The 17,552-nt window shown below is 39.2% G+C and overlaps 1 protein-coding gene across 1 annotated transcript in view; it reads left to right on the forward strand.

Moving 5' to 3' along the window:
* Nucleotides 1-17,552, forward strand: part of Cps1 (carbamoyl-phosphate synthase 1) — a 112,950-nt gene that overhangs the window by 82,223 nt on the left and 13,175 nt on the right. Inside the window, exons 26-33 of the mRNA XM_060368562.1 lie at nucleotides 3,014-3,208; nucleotides 3,633-3,700; nucleotides 5,218-5,293; nucleotides 9,076-9,153; nucleotides 11,908-12,015; nucleotides 13,554-13,643; nucleotides 14,954-15,124; nucleotides 17,356-17,430. Of these exons, the coding sequence (XP_060224545.1) occupies nucleotides 3,014-3,208; nucleotides 3,633-3,700; nucleotides 5,218-5,293; nucleotides 9,076-9,153; nucleotides 11,908-12,015; nucleotides 13,554-13,643; nucleotides 14,954-15,124; nucleotides 17,356-17,430 (861 nt within the window). The remainder of the gene's footprint in view (nucleotides 1-3,013; nucleotides 3,209-3,632; nucleotides 3,701-5,217; nucleotides 5,294-9,075; nucleotides 9,154-11,907; nucleotides 12,016-13,553; nucleotides 13,644-14,953; nucleotides 15,125-17,355; nucleotides 17,431-17,552) is intronic.

Raw genomic sequence — 17,552 nt, forward strand, 5'->3', positions numbered from 1 at the left:
TCTATGAGGGGAAAACTGTTCTCAAAGTTATTTCAAGTAAATAACTTGAAATTGTTACCTTGTTAGAAATCTTAACACCCACCATGCTTCCCGTTACTTGATCTATTTGCATGGAGCAGAAATATTGTGTGAAAACTTTACAGGCTACAGTCAGTGAGTCATAGAGATCTGGGTTTAAATTCATACATCTCTTTATTCTATACTAGTTTACTGTTTGAAAATTTGTATAAATGAAAAACATTAGTGGGGTTTATATCTCAACCCCATGTAAGACTCTTTCCTCAATTTTTTACATTTTTGTTCATTTAATAACACAGTTTTGGTGTGTGTGTGTGTGTGTGTGTGTGTGTGTGTGTGTGGCAGGTGTGGTAGTATGCACCTGTGCTCCCAGAAACTTAGAGAAATAAAGTAGAAAAGACAATTTGAGTCCACGAGGTTTAGGCCAGCCTGGGCAATATATAAAGGCACCATCTCAACACACAAATACACAGACACATACACAGAGATTCACATATAGATGCATGCACACACATGCACGAACATTACACACACACACACACACACACACACACACACACACACACACACACATGCATGCAACACAGATTCCATCTGAAAATACAAGACAGTACCTTTGCTGTCGCTGGCTGTTTGAGTCTTCCTTGGATAATCATTCCCACTTTTGCAATATATACTTTGCTTACTTTGAGAAAATCTGCTCTGCCTACATTGTTTTAGTTTTAATGTTACTGTAGGTCTAGGTAGTCAGCAGTACTCCTATAGCATAAAGAGTTAAATGAATGACTTAAAAACATTTATTAGTAATGAGCAGTACTCGTTAGAGAACAAAAGACTTTAGACAGAATTAGTTTTTGGGTTTGATTTAGTTGTAATTAAATATGATGCCAAGGTTCTGCATATAGTGTCATGTGTTACCTAACATGAAAACTATCAAGATATAAAGCATAATATTTCTCCCTGGTAAATACAGTGTAATTTCATAAATTGGAGATAACTCATGAAATTATAAAAATCACAGGCCATTTTTAATTAGGCAAAAGCTATTTCTATTAATAAGATAAGTTACATTTTCTTATGCTGCATTATATCTCAATTGCAGCATTTAATCAGTGTTGACCAAAATGATTAATGGGTAGAAGAAATTAAAATGGTCCCAAATAAATCTGAAGCATTTTCTTTTAATTTATTAGGGTTTTAAAATAAATTTCTGGCATGATTGTAGCTTGGCTAATGTTTAGAAATGTCCTCATGTTACCTTAACTTAGGGATATTAGGGTTTAAGATAGGAAATAAAGTTGAGGGGCTGGAGATGCAGCTCAATGTGACAAATTTTTCCCATGTGCTTTATGCTCTTAGTTCAGTCTTCAGCACAGTGGGACCTGGAGACCTGTGGAATTGTTTTGGGACTGAAGAATTTAGGAATGTGCGTAGTAATATCTTAACTTCAGATTATCATATTCCAGAATATTATTTGTGGGTATTTAGGTATAAATGACCATGACAATGATGATGACTGATGCGTGGAATGCCAGCATTCTGTTTCTATGTATAGGTCTACACTTCCTGTACTTAGAGCCAGAAACAAGCTGAGACAGTGGGACTAAACTTCAAAAAAAAAAAAAAAATTAAAAATAGGTTCAGTTTTGACTAAATAAGAGCTTGAAGTTGACAAAAATGGCTTGGATAGATATATCAATATTTAAAATGTTTTTCACCAGACTTATTTCTCTTTTTTCCAAAAAGTTAACAACCTTTAAAGCAAAAAATAAGGCAGTCAGTGCTATCCCTTATTTAGCCCTTAACTGTGGATTTTGGAATGTCTCTTTGATCTTTTACCTTCTGGGGCGATGATTACTGACACTATTGTGTAGCTGAAGGCCACAAGTCTCTAATGCAGCTAACTCAGAGCTGACATATGAATTAAATGCTGTAGGCTGTGAAGAAGCTGCACTTGTGTAACATACCAAATGTCTGGATGCTAAACCAACTCTTTAACTGTTTTCAGACATGATTGACATTAGAGGATAAGAAAACTACCTGTAAAGCATTCTTTTGGAAGATGGTAGACAAAGAAAAAAGAAAAAGAATCTTTCCTTTGCTAACTGTACATCTAGTTCCTTTTCATCATACACTTCAGCTCTTCCTCACTGGTCCAACAACAGTGTTAGGAAACGTTAAGAATTAGTTATATGTTTAATATACATATATACCTGCTTGCATATAAAACAAGTAGCAAGGAAATGGGAACTAAAATGCTTTGTTGAGCGCAGAGAACAGAAGCCAAGTTGTCAGCCGAGGAAAGCAAATGGTGTTTAGGAAGCCAAGAATGGAGGTGAGAAATAGACGGACTTCATGGACTTCAACTTAAAGTCAGTCAGAGGCTAAGTAAGTGAGGACATAGACAGAGAAGAACCATGGCCTGAGATGTCTGTGTGCTGTAAGGAATTCGTTAGTGGTAGTATACATAGTTGTAGATGATGGATAGAGTTGTCTTGCTGGACTGATAGGAGCAATGATGAATAAGACTGGAAAGGCTTAGATGGTAAGGACATGTACTTTATCTTCTAGGCACTGGGTACTTTGGGAGGACTCTGAGTAATGGAGCAACTTGGCAAATAGGCATTTATTTAGGGAATGACAAGAGGGTCCCAGGAAGCCATGAAACGTAGTGGATTATAGTGACCCATGGATTATAGTTACAAGCCTGTGGTACAATTCAACCATTTTATTAAAACATATCCATGTAAATATCTCAGGTGATAGTTGTATGTTGTTCTGTGGAGCTTTTGCATGGATTTTAAGTTGCAATTATCTGCAAAGCCAAAGGAGTTCTTATCCATTGTGCTAAAATCTAACATTCTTTGGTAAACATAATGAAAATCTCACCACCATGATACATGTTTCGGTGAAGAAATGCTGTCAATCTTACGAGCAAAGCCATGCATTCCTGCTCAGGTTACTCCAGTGGCTGACCCCATGGTTTCTCTTCCAGGCATGCAATGGCTGCATCATCTCAGTCGGGGGCCAGATTCCAAACAACCTGGCGGTCCCCCTATACAAGAACGGCGTCAAGATCATGGGAACGAGCCCCCTGCAGATCGATAGGGCCGAGGACCGCTCCATCTTCTCAGCCGTCTTGGATGAGCTGAAGGTGGCCCAGGCTCCATGGAAGGCTGTTAACACTCTGGTAAGGAGAGGGACAGTGTTCCGTTTCAGTGTTCTCCTTTGAAGGGTCCTAACCTGAATGTTAACTACTAGAGAAGCTAACCAGAGGGAGGGTGGAACACGTGACACGCTTAGTGGATTTACTGTAAAGTAGCTGTGTTTGAGGAGTGCACTTAAATGCTGATTATAAATAGACAGCAGCGGTCTCATTAAGATTCAGACAATGAGAAGAAGTTCAAACTATTTTTGAACTAGATTTGATATTTAAAATGAGAAACTAGGAATTTTATGTATCTCAGTGTCCAATTTACATTTTAATGGAGTCTTTTGAGAGGAGAAATAAAAAGTTAGGTTATCCCTTGATCTAGTGATACCAGTCTGCATTTTTATTGCATATTTTAAACTATTCATACACTTTGTATTGTTTTTTCCCCCCTGTTAATTAGAATGAAGCACTGGAATTTGCAAACTCTGTGGGCTATCCCTGCTTACTGAGACCTTCCTATGTTTTGAGGTAATATATTGTTTTCCAGAACAATGATGCAAGAACGGGGAGATACAGAGATGCAGGCTGCCTGCTAAGAGCACAAGGCTTTGGTGTGCAGGAATTTGTCAATCCAACCACACTCTCTAAGGGAACACAGATAAGTTTGAGGACCAAAGCTCACTCTTCAGCTTCGCTTTTCTTTGGGCGAGTGCTACCATGCTCATCTAGAAGCATGACAGCTAAAGGCATTTTAGGCAACATTAAAACACAGCCCAGGTCATCTCTTGGCATCATCTATTTTTGCTAGTCAGAAAGGACGGCTTCTTTTTGACTGTCATCAGCACCTTTTGATAGTGCCTTTGTTTTGAATTTCAGAGTTTTTGAGATCAGGTTTTTGTACTAGATGAAGCATGATAGTACGGAACGTGGGCAGTGGGGGAGCTTCTATGTGAAACGTTGAAGTTCTAGCATCAAAGGAGAAGTTGTGAATTATCACTTAGTCTCTTCAGATGTTGGCGCATGTAAGGAACCAGGGATAATAAGAGAAACACAATTTGCTGTGCACAATTTGGAAGTGTGAATGGAATTTGAGATCGGATCCTTTTAAAATAATGAAAAATTTCAAAAGAAGAGGAAATGCTCCCTGTTATTGAAATGACATTTTGTGTAAACCAGTCTAATAACACTGCTTTGAAGAATTAATGTAAATCAATTTCAACAACAGGCACACATTTAAAGAGGGCTGGGAGAAAAAGTCTTTGAATATTGCAAGTTTTGTCTGCCTTCCACTTTCCTATGTCCTAAATCCTCAGTGTCATTGGTTTAGCCACCCTCTCGCAAGCCAATAAAGCAATTGCTTCATGCAGAACTTTATAGTAATTAGAAAAGGTAAAGAAAAGGTTACTTTTTAAGAGAAGAGGGAAGTAATTTTTCTCACTTACTCTAATGCTTCTCCTTTCCAATTTTCACATCTCATTTTCAAAATGTCAAAATTCAGAGTAGGTCTATTTAAGATAGCACTATTTTTGAGGTATTTAGAAGGAAGGGCACAGTTGAATACATTTTAGCTACACATTGCATATCATATTTGCAAATATTACTGAAGAATTGGTTCTATTGTTACAGAGATAGAAATGGTGACCTGCTCTGCAGAGAGTCAGCGGGTTAAGATTAGCTGTTGATAATGAACACTGAAGAAACAGAGTGAGAGAAATTATGTCCTTGGCTGACTCCTGTTAACCACTACGATGCACCTGGAACCAGCAAGCATTCACACGGCGAACCTGACAGCACAATCCTGGGGCTGTACAACTGCTGGGTGCAGAATAGATTTTAAGCAGCCCACCCCTCAGCTCTTTGACTTTTTACTTTGATTTATTGACCTAGCGATTACATGGAATAAGAGCTCAGTTTAGGCAAAAGGACACTTTTCTTTCTTCTGTATGGGAGCTAGACATTGCCTGGAATTGTTCAATCAAATGTAGTGTACCTTACATCCGAATTGGTAAAGAAAACTCACCTGCTTTTCCCTTTGCCTTTCCCAGTGGGTCTGCCATGAACGTGGTATTCTCTGAAGATGAGATGAAAAGATTCCTTGAGGAGGCCACTCGAGTCTCTCAGGTAACACCCCATTTCCTCTCACTGACTCTGACCAATTGGTATCTTGTTTTTTTTTTTTTTTTTTTTTTTTTTTATGTGATACTATTTTCACACAAAGTTATCAGGGTGACTTTCCACTATCTTCCATTCTATGTACTAGTTTCTCCCATGTGAGAATGAAAAAGTGAAAAAAAAAAAAAAAGGGAGGGGGCTTAAGTGATGATGACTCAATTCTTAGTGTTAGTGGAATGAGAGGAAGTCCCCTGCATCTTTGGTCATGCAGATGAATTTGTTTTGATACTGTAAGTGTGAGAATGGATGAGCTCCTGTGCTGGATGCTTAATAAATGTCTTGTCTTTTCTTTGTGTGTACCATGCTGGTCAAGTTCTTCCTGGGACTCCCAGTCTCCAGGAGGATCCAGCCGTGTTTATCATTATTTGCTGAATGCTTTCTTGGCTTTTAATTCCCACACCTGGGGGTTGGCCATAGTCAAACATACAACTTTATTAACAAGTTGCCTTGTTCACCTATTGATTCCTTCTTCCATTCTGGCACGCTGCATTTGCGAGTTAATAATGATGTTTATAATAGTGTGGTGGCTCAGACACCTTTCTTAAAGGCCCCAAGCTTCTACTCCCTCCTCTGGTGTTGCCTCGGTGTGATCTGTTTAAGACTTACCCAGCAGGGTTATTGATTTGCAGGCCTCGCACTTGCCGAGGATGAAAGCAATGTTTTCTTTTAAAAAGCTTCCAAAGGCTGGTTGGGCTTTTTTTTTTTTTTTTTTTTTTTTTTTTTTTAAAAAAAGAACAATTCAGAGTAGAGTTTGATGTTAGGAAAGTGGAATTTGAAGGGAGCTGAAGAATGGAGTCAGACACATTTCAAAGAGGGAAAAGGAGCATGAATTGTTTTGAACATGTGAACACAAGCCCCTTTTCTTTATGGTAGCTGTTCATCAAGGATGCTTGGTCATGGGGAATGGGGAGAAGGAAAATGAGTGAGAAGAGGTAGAGTCTAAAGAAAAGAAACCAGTGGGGTTAGAACATTTGCATGCAAGTCACTTACTGAAGGACATCTTTTTAATGGGACAATTAACTAATTTTTATATTTTGATCTCTGATCAAGATCCTTATGCGTTCCTCTTCGGAGAGGCTGGCAACTCTAACCTACATTTGAAGGATGGGTTAAGGTTCTCCTTTTCTCCTCCTCCAGAAACAATTTGGCTGCAGAGGACTTCCACTCGGTAGAAAGACTTAATTTTATTTTTCTGTCAGCATGTCAGCTGACAGAAAGCACAAAGTGCCACAGTTTGTAATAGAGATGTCCTGATTGAGTATCTTCTAGTTCAAGTATTTCCATCATGCTTACAACATAACCCATGATACTCAATTCAACATAGAGTAAAATTAGTGCTATTGATTGTTCCTGTATTTGTCTGCTCATTCATATATATTAGCTAAAAGATATTGTCTTATCTTCACTACCAAAGGATATACTCATGAAAAGATAATCTGTATATTTATCTGCATTTATTTATATATATGCATTTGTAGGTACATACATACGTATAAATATGTGCATTATATTTGTGTACATACACACACACACACACACACACACACACACTGCCCTTAAAGATTTTCTTTGCTTGTAACATCAAAGCATGAAATAAATATAAATAGATAAAAGCATTGCAACTGAGAAAAGGTAGGATGCTGAGGAAGAATGTAAAGGGCTTGATATTCAGTTCTTGAGAAAAGATTTTAAAGCTAATGTTTGATGGTTAAAACAGAGTTCACTGGGTGAAAATCTGTTGGGTGAGTAGAAAATCTGTTATGGTGAGCAATATAAAGGGCTGTAGGTGAGCAAGGCAGTGCAGTTTCTATAAACTGGCAAAGCATTCATGACATACCTAGGACACAAAATATGACACTGACTGAACTACGGTAGTACAGAAAAGGTGAATTACATAGCAAAACCCAATTCACGGAAAAAGGTTAATGGCTGCTCTGGCAGTTCAGGGTGGAGAGGGCAGTGCTTTGGAATAATACAGAAATATCTTCATTGAAGATATTTCATTGAAGAGAATTGGTGAATGGGAAGAGGGTGAGGCTGAAAGGAACTGAGAATGACTACAGAATTTCTGACACAGACAGCAGGGATAGAAAACAATGGCATGGCTGAGACAGTAAATACTAGAGAGGGAGACAGTTTAGTGGAAGAAATGTATTTAATGCTAGTCCATTTGAATGGGGCAGCCTATGAAGAATCCAAATGATGATGATGTGACAGCAGAGAGCTCTACATATTCAAAACTGATGGCCAGGAGAAGGGTTAGAGGGGCTAGTCAGTGATTAAGACTATATAGTACTTCAAGAAGACTTCAGTCTTGTTTTCAGCACCCATGTTGGGAAGCTGCAGAGGGACTGATCACCTATGGCCTCCCCAGGCATGGCCATTATATGCGCACATCCACAGGCAGACCCACATAGACACACACCTAATTAAAATAAAGTAGCATTTAAAGAAAAGAGGGTAGGTAGATATAGAAATATAAATAGTGGTTTTTTAAATCAATAGCTTACTGTTCAAAGTGAAGCTCTGGAAATAGAGGCAGTCCCTGACAGGGTAAGTTTAGAGGACGGGAGTAGCTAAGATGGACACCCAATAAAGAAGGTTGAGGAGCCTTTGAAAAGAAGCATGAGACTATAGCTTAAAATTTTAATTCCATTTACAATGTTCAAGGATATATGTTAAATTTAACACACACATAAGATGATGAATTTTAGTGTAGTGGCCAGAAGGACTCAGAGAAACCTTTAAGAAGGTAGCCCCTGGCCTAGACTTTGAGAGTGAGCTCTAATATAAGATTGAGGAGAAGAGATGGAGGACACATGGTAAAGACAGTCATGAAGACAAGTAAACGCAACAAGTGGTCCAGAATGCAGAATCCCATAGACTGGAAAGAGCATCAGAGATTCTCTTCAGTGAGTGCAGAGGAAGCAATGCCAGTCTGGGTATTCAGGGCCACCGCAACATTGTCCTAGGACAACTGAGTGCGGAAAGCAATTCAAGATTGCTAAGCAGTCCAGAACACTGCCAAAAGAAGCAACATATTAAGGTTAATAAAGAAATAGACTTGATTTTTCCAGTTGCCAGCACCATCCTTTGAAGACAGGATAAAGACCTATTACCTTCAGAGAAAGAATTTTACCTTCAACCTGAAAAACAAAAACAAAAACAAAACTTTGGATGTTATTATTGTCCTCTAAGCTTATTCACATTTCTTACATATTTCCTTTACATTTCTGACCAGGAAATTGTAGCATTTGCAAAACCAAATAAGAATAGAAGGAATCTGATGCAATGACCATATACAGGTACAGAATAAGTAGAAGCGTATCAGTGATTCTGACGGAAGGGACACAAGTTGCGTTTGTTTCATCCTCAGCCTACTCTCTTCTCAGACTGGCTCAGAAGCCAATATTTGGGATTTCAGAACTCATTTTTTATTTGTTGGGCCTTCGGAGTTGCAGAAAAACACTTGCTCTTACTGTAAGCAGAACATGACCTTATTCTTGTAAAAGAGACTGGCTAATGAGGTCCTGTTGTCTGTTTGGCCTTAAGTTTTCTGCAAGCACTGCTTTTTTATTTACTCAAGCCACACAGCTACCTGATATTATACATGGAATTTCTGCTCGAGGTCTTGCTTTTTCTACCTGTCTATATATGTATGTATGTATCTGTCTGTCTGTCTGTATGTCTCCTATTATTTGTTTGTTTGTTTATTTATTTGTTGTTGGCAGGAGCACCCGGTGGTGCTGACCAAGTTTATCGAGGGAGCCCGGGAAGTGGAGATGGATGCAGTTGGCAAAGAAGGACGGGTATGTGCTAGCACTTTTTCTCACTTTTCCTATACTTTTCTTCCCACCATTTTTTATCTGTGGCAACCTTGAAACACTTGTACGTTAGAACTCACAGTTTCTGAAAATTATATACATATGACCGTAATGGGGAAGCTGTTCAATCAACACTACCACCACTCCCACAATCCCCTCAACCTCACCCCACCTGACTTCCCTAATAAAAACCAAACCAAAACAACCAAAAATCAAACCAAACCAAACCAACAAGACCTCCCCCCCCCAAAAAAAAAAAAAACCCTCCTCAAATGCCACTACCAACAAACCTAAAGCCCAACTCTCAAATTCTCTGAAGATTGAGTTGTAATGTCATGGGTATCTTATTCCTTGCCTTCTAAACTGTTAGCATTTCTCTTTGATGACATTCAGTATCAATTACCATCCCACACTCATCATTCTTTTTGAATAGATTTTTCATTCTCATTCTCTTTTGTCTGTGGCTTTCCTTTTATGTTTCAATGAGTGGTATAAAAAAATAAAACCCAAATACTTTGATTTCTGAAATTTTTAATTGAATCTCTGTTTTTTCTTCTTCTTTTATTTCCCACTCACTCCTCTCTTTTTCATTGGATTAATAAAGGCAACCCAACAGAATAGTGTAGGCAGAATAATAACATCAAATTAGCTTACCATGTCACATCTGGAATGGCTGCAACACTGAATGCCTCTCACTTCAAGGAGAACTGGAAATGGAAGAGTGTTTCACTTAAATTTGCTGGTTGTCTTAATAAAGCATTTGTGATTTATCTTAAAATGTAGTGCTTTATGTTTCAGACAGGACATGTAATTTTATTTGCCTCAAGGATGAAGTAAAAAAAATTATCCTTCATCTTTTGTTTTGTAAATTATTCAAAACACTTCCAAATATGTCAAATCTATTTTTTTCCTCTAGCAGATTAGCAGTTCAGAGTAGAGCTTTCCTATTTTATTTTAAAATCATGATAGTTTCTCTTAACCACAGAATCTGATAATTCCAATTTGAAGCATTCAGAGATAATATTTCCAGTCTCCTGTCTTCAAGGACAGGACATTTTGCTGAAACATCTTCAGAGGGTGTTCACCTGGTTCTTTTACCTTGTTGTTGACAAGGAGCACAAGTTACTTTAAGATTAGAGATAGTTTTTGCCTTCCTTTTTATCCATCACTGGGATGGATCATAGGGCCTGTGAGATGCTAGGCAAGTGCCCTACCATGGAGCTATAGCCTCAGAACTGTTAGGTTATTCACTGGAGTCTTGTTTCTTGTTGGGAAAGAACATCTCACATTATCTCTCTTGAGATAATCTTTTCCTTCCTAGAACTCTCACTCCCAATCTCCTGTTTTAGATCATGAAGTAAACTTTCCTTTCTTTCTGTCTTTAATATTTGAAGCCAGAGATAGAGAGCAGAAGGACTGTGATTTTATACCTTTGGAAGTGAAGTTCCCAGGGACTGCCCTGGGAACATGTGCTTATTTGCATACTGTGCTACTCATGGAACCTTTGCTGACTCATTGTCTCGGTTTCACTCTGGATTTCTGCCATGTGAACTTTTCTTCATTTTCCCCTGCAATGCATTGCACATTGTTCCATAATCCATTTCTCTGGACACGTTTCATGCTATACAATTTTTAAATTCATACCCAGAAATGGGCATATCACTCAGATTTATCAAAATGCTCCTGAGTTCAGTGGATGATTACTCCTATTTCTTAGAACACACACACACACACACACACACACACACACACACACACAGAGGCATCCATGCATTCACACACATACACTCATACACTTAAGCAGGTATACTCTCCACTTGGACTTACACAGACAAACATGCACAAGCACGAACTAACCTCACATGCATTGTTTTGTCAATCTTCTGTGAAGTAAGCACCCCTTTTGGTCCCTTTCATTAGAAACCAGTGCCATGTGGCCTTGTCTAGATCTCAGAGCCCAAAAGTGACAGATGAAGAATGGAAACTCAGTGTCACTTTGATTTAAGCCATTTATAAATGTGATGAATAAATAAATCCATGTGTCTTATATTAGTTTCATACACCATGAAGTCATTCTTCCCATACTAAGCCTTGTAAGTTCCTGAGCGACATATCTTATTCACATGTGGACTAAAGTGATTGACCTTATAGGCTTCGGAATCTAACAGTTCAACTGTCTCTTAGTTTCACTAACTCTACACCAACTTGGTTATTCATTCCCACACTGACTTTGCTTCCTTATCACAGAGAGGGGATAAGAGCATTTTCTTGTCTCTCAAACTTCTAATGATCTCCACACCAAACCTTCAGTCTTTCTCTCTAACGCAGCTCAGTCTGTGTGGTACGCGACGTGTGATGCCATTCACATCGATGGATACTCACCTCCCTTGTCTTCTTTCCCAGGGACTAAAGGATAAAGCTGTTTCCTCTGCAGTTTCCTATCCTTGCTTCATTAGTCAGTATGAGTCGACTTATTTTTCTACCATTTTCACCATTGGCAATAGGTGGAAAAAAGAGAGAAAAAAGTCTTTTTGTCCCCATCTGCTCCCTGTAGAGGCTACTTCTCACTGTACATTGAGGCCTAGACAGTGGTGGATCTCTTTCTCTCCCTCTTAGCAGGAGTTTGGCAAAGTAACTCTCTAATGGTGACAGAATTAGTTAAGCATCAAAGGGGGTAGGTGATGGAGTAGGGCCTGGAAGAAGCTGTCTGACAACTTTTTAAAACTTTTCTTTTGACAGGTCATCTCTCATGCCATCTCTGAACATGTTGAAGATGCAGGTGTCCACTCAGGGGATGCCACGCTGATGCTACCCACACAAACCATCAGCCAAGGAGCCATTGAAAAGGTCATCATTTAGAAATGAAAGCAGAAAGGAAACAGCAGAGGATAAAAACCACCACCAAAAGCAATATGAGCGCCCTGTAGTTTAAAAAAAAGACAGAGTAGTGATACAAGGCATGCTCCAGGTTAAATTTAATAAGGAACTTTCCTGCCCTTCAGTAGCTGAGCACTGTAGAGATGATGTCTTTCACTGTGGGAAGAGCCTCTTTGGTTGTGTGCTAGTTCAGCCATTAGTGTACATCCAGATCCTCCAGGTGACTTGCTGAAACACCTACCTCTACCCTAAGTTTCTGATGTCATAAATTTGGAAACCGCTGGATTTTCATTTTCACCATCTCTCCTAGAGCTACTGTTACCACTGGTTGGAAGACCAGATCTAGAAACTGGGCACCATGAGTGATTATGATAGCTGAGAGCCGCTTAGTAAGAGCAACAAAAAGAGATGCTTTTGAGGAGTGGTGAAGGAGGTGTGCATCAGCCACTTGGGAACCTCTGGAACCTGAGCGTTCACTCTTCACTCTGAGCCCCACTTTGTGGCAGCAGTTTGTGATATGTCTCTTGACCACACTTGGAGAGTGGTTCCTTTAAAGAGCTCTCCAATGTGATTGCCAATATGCATCCAGGATGTGTGGCAAGGTGTATCCATATAGACTCTGTCATCTTAAGCCATGCTTGGAAACCTAAAAAAGGTCAGGTTGACTCAGCCTTTATAGGAAGCTCTTTTTGCTGTCCTGCCATAAGAATTTGTACTGGTCTGTATGTTTGTGTTGGGTGTATGCTGAAGATCTTTGCTCCAGAATATGGAGGTAATAGAAGGCTTTGTAATAACAACAGCACAGGAGTTTAAAAAGTCTCTAGATTTGATTCAGTTTCTCTTATTAGGGTAAATAAGCACAAACCTCAGATTTTCCCAAGTCCTTCAGAGTGAGCATGCCATAACCTGAGCTTCGTTTCATACACAATTAAGTGCTGACCTTCCTGTGTATCTGTGATGAGTGGGGAGTTCTTGCTTCCTGTCTTCATTGCCCCTCTTAACATGAGAACCTTCTATTTCTCGCTGGGTATAGGGGCTCCTACCTGTGACATACACATATGCAAGTCCTCCCTGCAGGCAAACACTGTTTCTTTCTGTACATAATATTTACCCTTGTAGAGTTTGGGGCAACAACAAAGAAATCTCCCTGGCTGCTTTGCAGGACCATGTTTTTGGGAGCCTGCCCTTCTTAGAAGATAGGTCTTTAGATTGAGGTATAATTTGAATTGTAGTTCCAATGTTGGAGGAAGTAGACAGGAAAAATCTCATTTAGCTTTCAGGTAAGAACAGAATATATAATTGCAAGAGATAGCTCTATGGAGGGCAGATGCTCTTATAAAACATTTGTTTCTTGACACTTAGTATTACTCATTATTTCTACTAACTATCATTATTGATGGGGATATGGATTTCTGCAAAGAGAAATGAAGGCCATGTAGACAGATTTATGCATCTCTTTAAACCCCCACTATGCTCTTTATCACTGTGTCATTGTCCTTTTGCTCTAGGTGAAGGATGCAACCCGAAAGATTGCGAAGGCTTTTGCCATCTCGGGACCATTCAATGTCCAGTTCCTTGTCAAAGGAAATGATGTCTTGGTAAGAAATACGTTAATGTCCTTGGAGGACCTTACCACCTCGTTAGGTCATGTTGTGCTATGCCCCACCCTGCTGATCTCTGTGGCAGCTGGTTCTCTCTGAGAGGGTTGTTGCACAGTGTATACTGTGTCTGTGCTTGAAGGCAAGGTCTCTTGGTGGCACTGTTATGTAACTCACAGCTTTTTGAAGTACTCAGGGTTCTGAAAGATCACCATGTTCCATCCACAGTGAAATACAGATGGATGTATGCATATCTTAGAGTGACCAGCACATGTGTTTATAAGTTTCTTCATTGGAGTATGACTTGCTCTTGATGCAGAGAACAAAGTTGTTTTGTAAACTAGATTGAAAGAAAAAATATATAATTTAGACCAATCAGTTTATTTCTTATTCTTTTATTTTATTTTATTTAAATTATTAGTAACCAAAATCTGTTTGCTATTTAACATGGCGTCAAGTGGTTATTACAATGATGTATGTGGCAAATTCTCCACCTTTAGATGCTTTGTAACTTAATGGACACTGTGAGAAAAATGAGCTCAGAATAACTAGAACTGTAGTAACAGCTTTAGTAGCTGCTGAAGGAGTGTGCAAAAGTCTTTGGAGTTGAACAGGAAGATCATATTTTCCATATGTATGTGTGTATTTTCAAACATGTACATACTGAACACATATTTGAATATCATGTTTTATCTGGAAAAAATCATTAAAGGCTTAAAGAAAGATTTATTATTATGAATGAAAGTTTACAGAATAGCTGAGATTTGGTAATTTGAAGGTAAAGAGGGTGTTAAACATGGTGATAAGAGCATCTACAGCAGTGAGTAACTAGCACACTTTGGGAGATACTAATTAATCAATTTTTACATTTAGAGAAAATATTTTTCTAAATGAGGACTGGAACGGAATCTTGGGAAGTAAGACTTGGGCCAGTAAAGTGGTTTCGGATAAGAGAGATACATGTTAAGGCAAAAAGTTGGAAGGTTTTCACCAGCTAAGCTTTAATATGAAACCATCAGGATTCTAGCAGGGACTTTTCAATTAGGAGTGTGGCGTTATGCAAACTCTGCATTAAAGGGAATGTATCAAAAATGTGCAGGGATTGAACTGGGGAAATAGGATGGAAAAGAGTCACAGTGCAGGTAATGATCTCAAGGAAGCCAAATCGTCAAAGATGTTAGCAGTGGCGATAAAGGGGATGGAAGTAGAGAGGTAAGGTAGAGGCAGAGGGCACCCAAGGCACAGAAAGGACGCGGAGATTGGGACCACGGGCTCTCACCGTCTCTGCCCTTTTGAACTCACCCCTTCAGGTGATCGAGTGCAACCTGAGGGCTTCCCGGTCGTTCCCCTTTGTTTCCAAGACTCTCGGGGTGGACTTCATCGACGTGGCTACGAAGGTGATGATCGGAGAGGGCATCGACGAGCAGCGTCTTCCTACCCTGGAGCAGCCCATCATCCCTGCCGACTATGTCGCCATCAAGGTGAGGTTTCATATGCACATGGTACCCCCGCGAGCAGAGGTGAAGTGAAATGGAACATTTGCCACAAAAGTTTGCCAATTTACGGACCTTCCACTTAAAGTGCTAGACGGAAGGATGACCGTCTTGCTCTCAGAACCTGGTGAGATTGCACCACAAGCAACTGCACGTGACTCATTTGCGTTTATGGAAACATTGACAATCGCTGATGATGACATAACCTCAGAATTGGCTAGCCGAGTGGATTATAACCCACCCAGGTTTCTGCAGCGGACACATGTTCGTGCTGGTTTAGTTAGCTGATCAAAGTTCTAGGCAATCTTGTTTAGGACAAGGATGAACTGAGTTTCTCCAGGAATTCATGGGTCTCCTAAAATGTGGCTACCTTGAGGGGCTGGTTAAATTCTTACTGCCTTGGCTACCTTTTCTTCGTTTGTATTTTCTCCCGTGGCACAGATTTTCTCCTTCATAAAATTGAAATAGCAGTTTGTAATGAAGCTGTGAGGGTGGTGGAATTGAAATTATATGTTAATAATACTTGAGTTATAAAACCACTATACACCTACCTCTAACTGCCCCAGTATATATAGTGTACACGTTATTATGAATAGTAACTACTTTGATGGACAGGTGTGAGCACTCATGGAATACACAAATACACTTGAATCTCTTAGGTGATGCGCACAGTGAAATCGATTTATATTGCGAAACACAGTTAACTTATGTGTCACCGATATATTTTGGGTGTCTTTAAAACAGTGGTTCTTAACATGTGGGTTGCAAGCCCTTTGGGGGCACATATAAGTTATCCTGCAAATCAGATATTTACACTGCACTTCATAAGCGAAGCAAAACTACAGTCAGGAAGTAGCAACGAAGCTAACTTTATCCTTGAGGTCACCACAACGTGAAGAACCATATTAAAGTTCTTCACAGCACTAGGAAGGTTGAGAGCCACTGCTTTAAAAGGAGTCTCTGTTCTCATGTGTATTGGTGGCTTCCATCATAATTCTGTTTCTGCTCAGATTCCCTAGTTGTAAGTGTTTAGGTTGTTCATAGGAATCAAAACTATAAAGCCACTGACAGGATTTCTTGGATTGTATGGTGTGATAAGACAGAATCTTAGTTTGTCACTGTTAAGTTCTTTAATGCTTATAGACATATAACACATATAAAATTTAAGATCAGAAGGTCATAGTCAACAAAAATGTTTCCACTGCAGACACTCCTTATGTATTTTAAATTGTTTTCATTAATAAACATAGAAAATGCGCTTATTTTTATAAATTGATATGCAAATGTATGAATATATGTTATAATTCCAACTGAGTAACATTTCAAAATGCACTGATCATACACCTCTTCATAGTAGGCACTGTGTATGAATATTAATTTTTCTCAAGTTACTTATTTGCTGTCGATTTTATAAGACCTAGTGCAGCTGATGGGAAAGGGCCAACAGCAGAACAGAAAAAAATGGAAGACAGACTCATACAATAACATCCTTAAGATCATCCAGTAAAATGGCCCCAGCTCATTTTCCCACAACTTAGAGTGTGCCACTGTCAGTGGAAGGATAATCTAAACCAGATGAACAGGCAAATGTTAAGAAGTAAGAACACGGTCCTTATGAGTCACACTGATAAAATAATTGAAAAGGAAGCACTTGAGTGTTCCTGCTGGTACGAAAAAAAAAAAAGATAGAAAAAAAAATGTTTCCAAGCGGAACATTTTTGAAAGCTTTTAAGAGGTGTCAACAACACTTTAATGTCTCATAAGTCAGCTTACAGACAGCCATGTCTGCCAAGGTGGCTTGCTGCAAGTTCAAATGAACAGAACACGAAGAGGAACGTTCCAAGAGCCTATCAAGGGGAACATGTGTTTGAACTCTGTGTTTGGGAGATGAATGCACAGTAGATGTTGTTTGAAATAACTCCAATAAGAATATATGCAGGCCAGATTAGAAGTCCTGGCGTAGACTGGTCACAGGGGATCTATTTATGGAAATCATTTGTGAATATTTCACCCAGCTTTTGGGCAAGAAGTACAAACACATTCTTGGAACCAAATTTTAAAGCTATTTTTCAAGTCAGATTTTGGGGCCAAATTGAATTTATTTTTTCTGTCCACCAGGGCCTAATGAGTCCTGTGGGAGGTGATTCACCAAGAGCGTTCACTTCTCATCCCCTTTTATTCCTTTATCTCACATTTTCCTTCCCCGTTACGTCCGACAGGCTCCTATGTTTTCCTGGCCCCGACTGAGGGATGCTGATCCTATTCTGAGATGTGAGATGGCTTCCACTGGAGAGGTAAATAGCTAATAACCCATGACTACTTCTGTTAATCTTACTTGGAAGTCAATATTTCTATGGTCTGAATATGGTCATGCAAGTTAAGCGGTAAAGTGGTGAGAGAAACATAAACTTCGCCA

This window comes from Meriones unguiculatus, chromosome 15, assembly GCF_030254825.1.
Source record: "Meriones unguiculatus strain TT.TT164.6M chromosome 15, Bangor_MerUng_6.1, whole genome shotgun sequence".
NCBI classification, from domain to species: Eukaryota; Metazoa; Chordata; class Mammalia; order Rodentia; family Muridae; genus Meriones; species Meriones unguiculatus.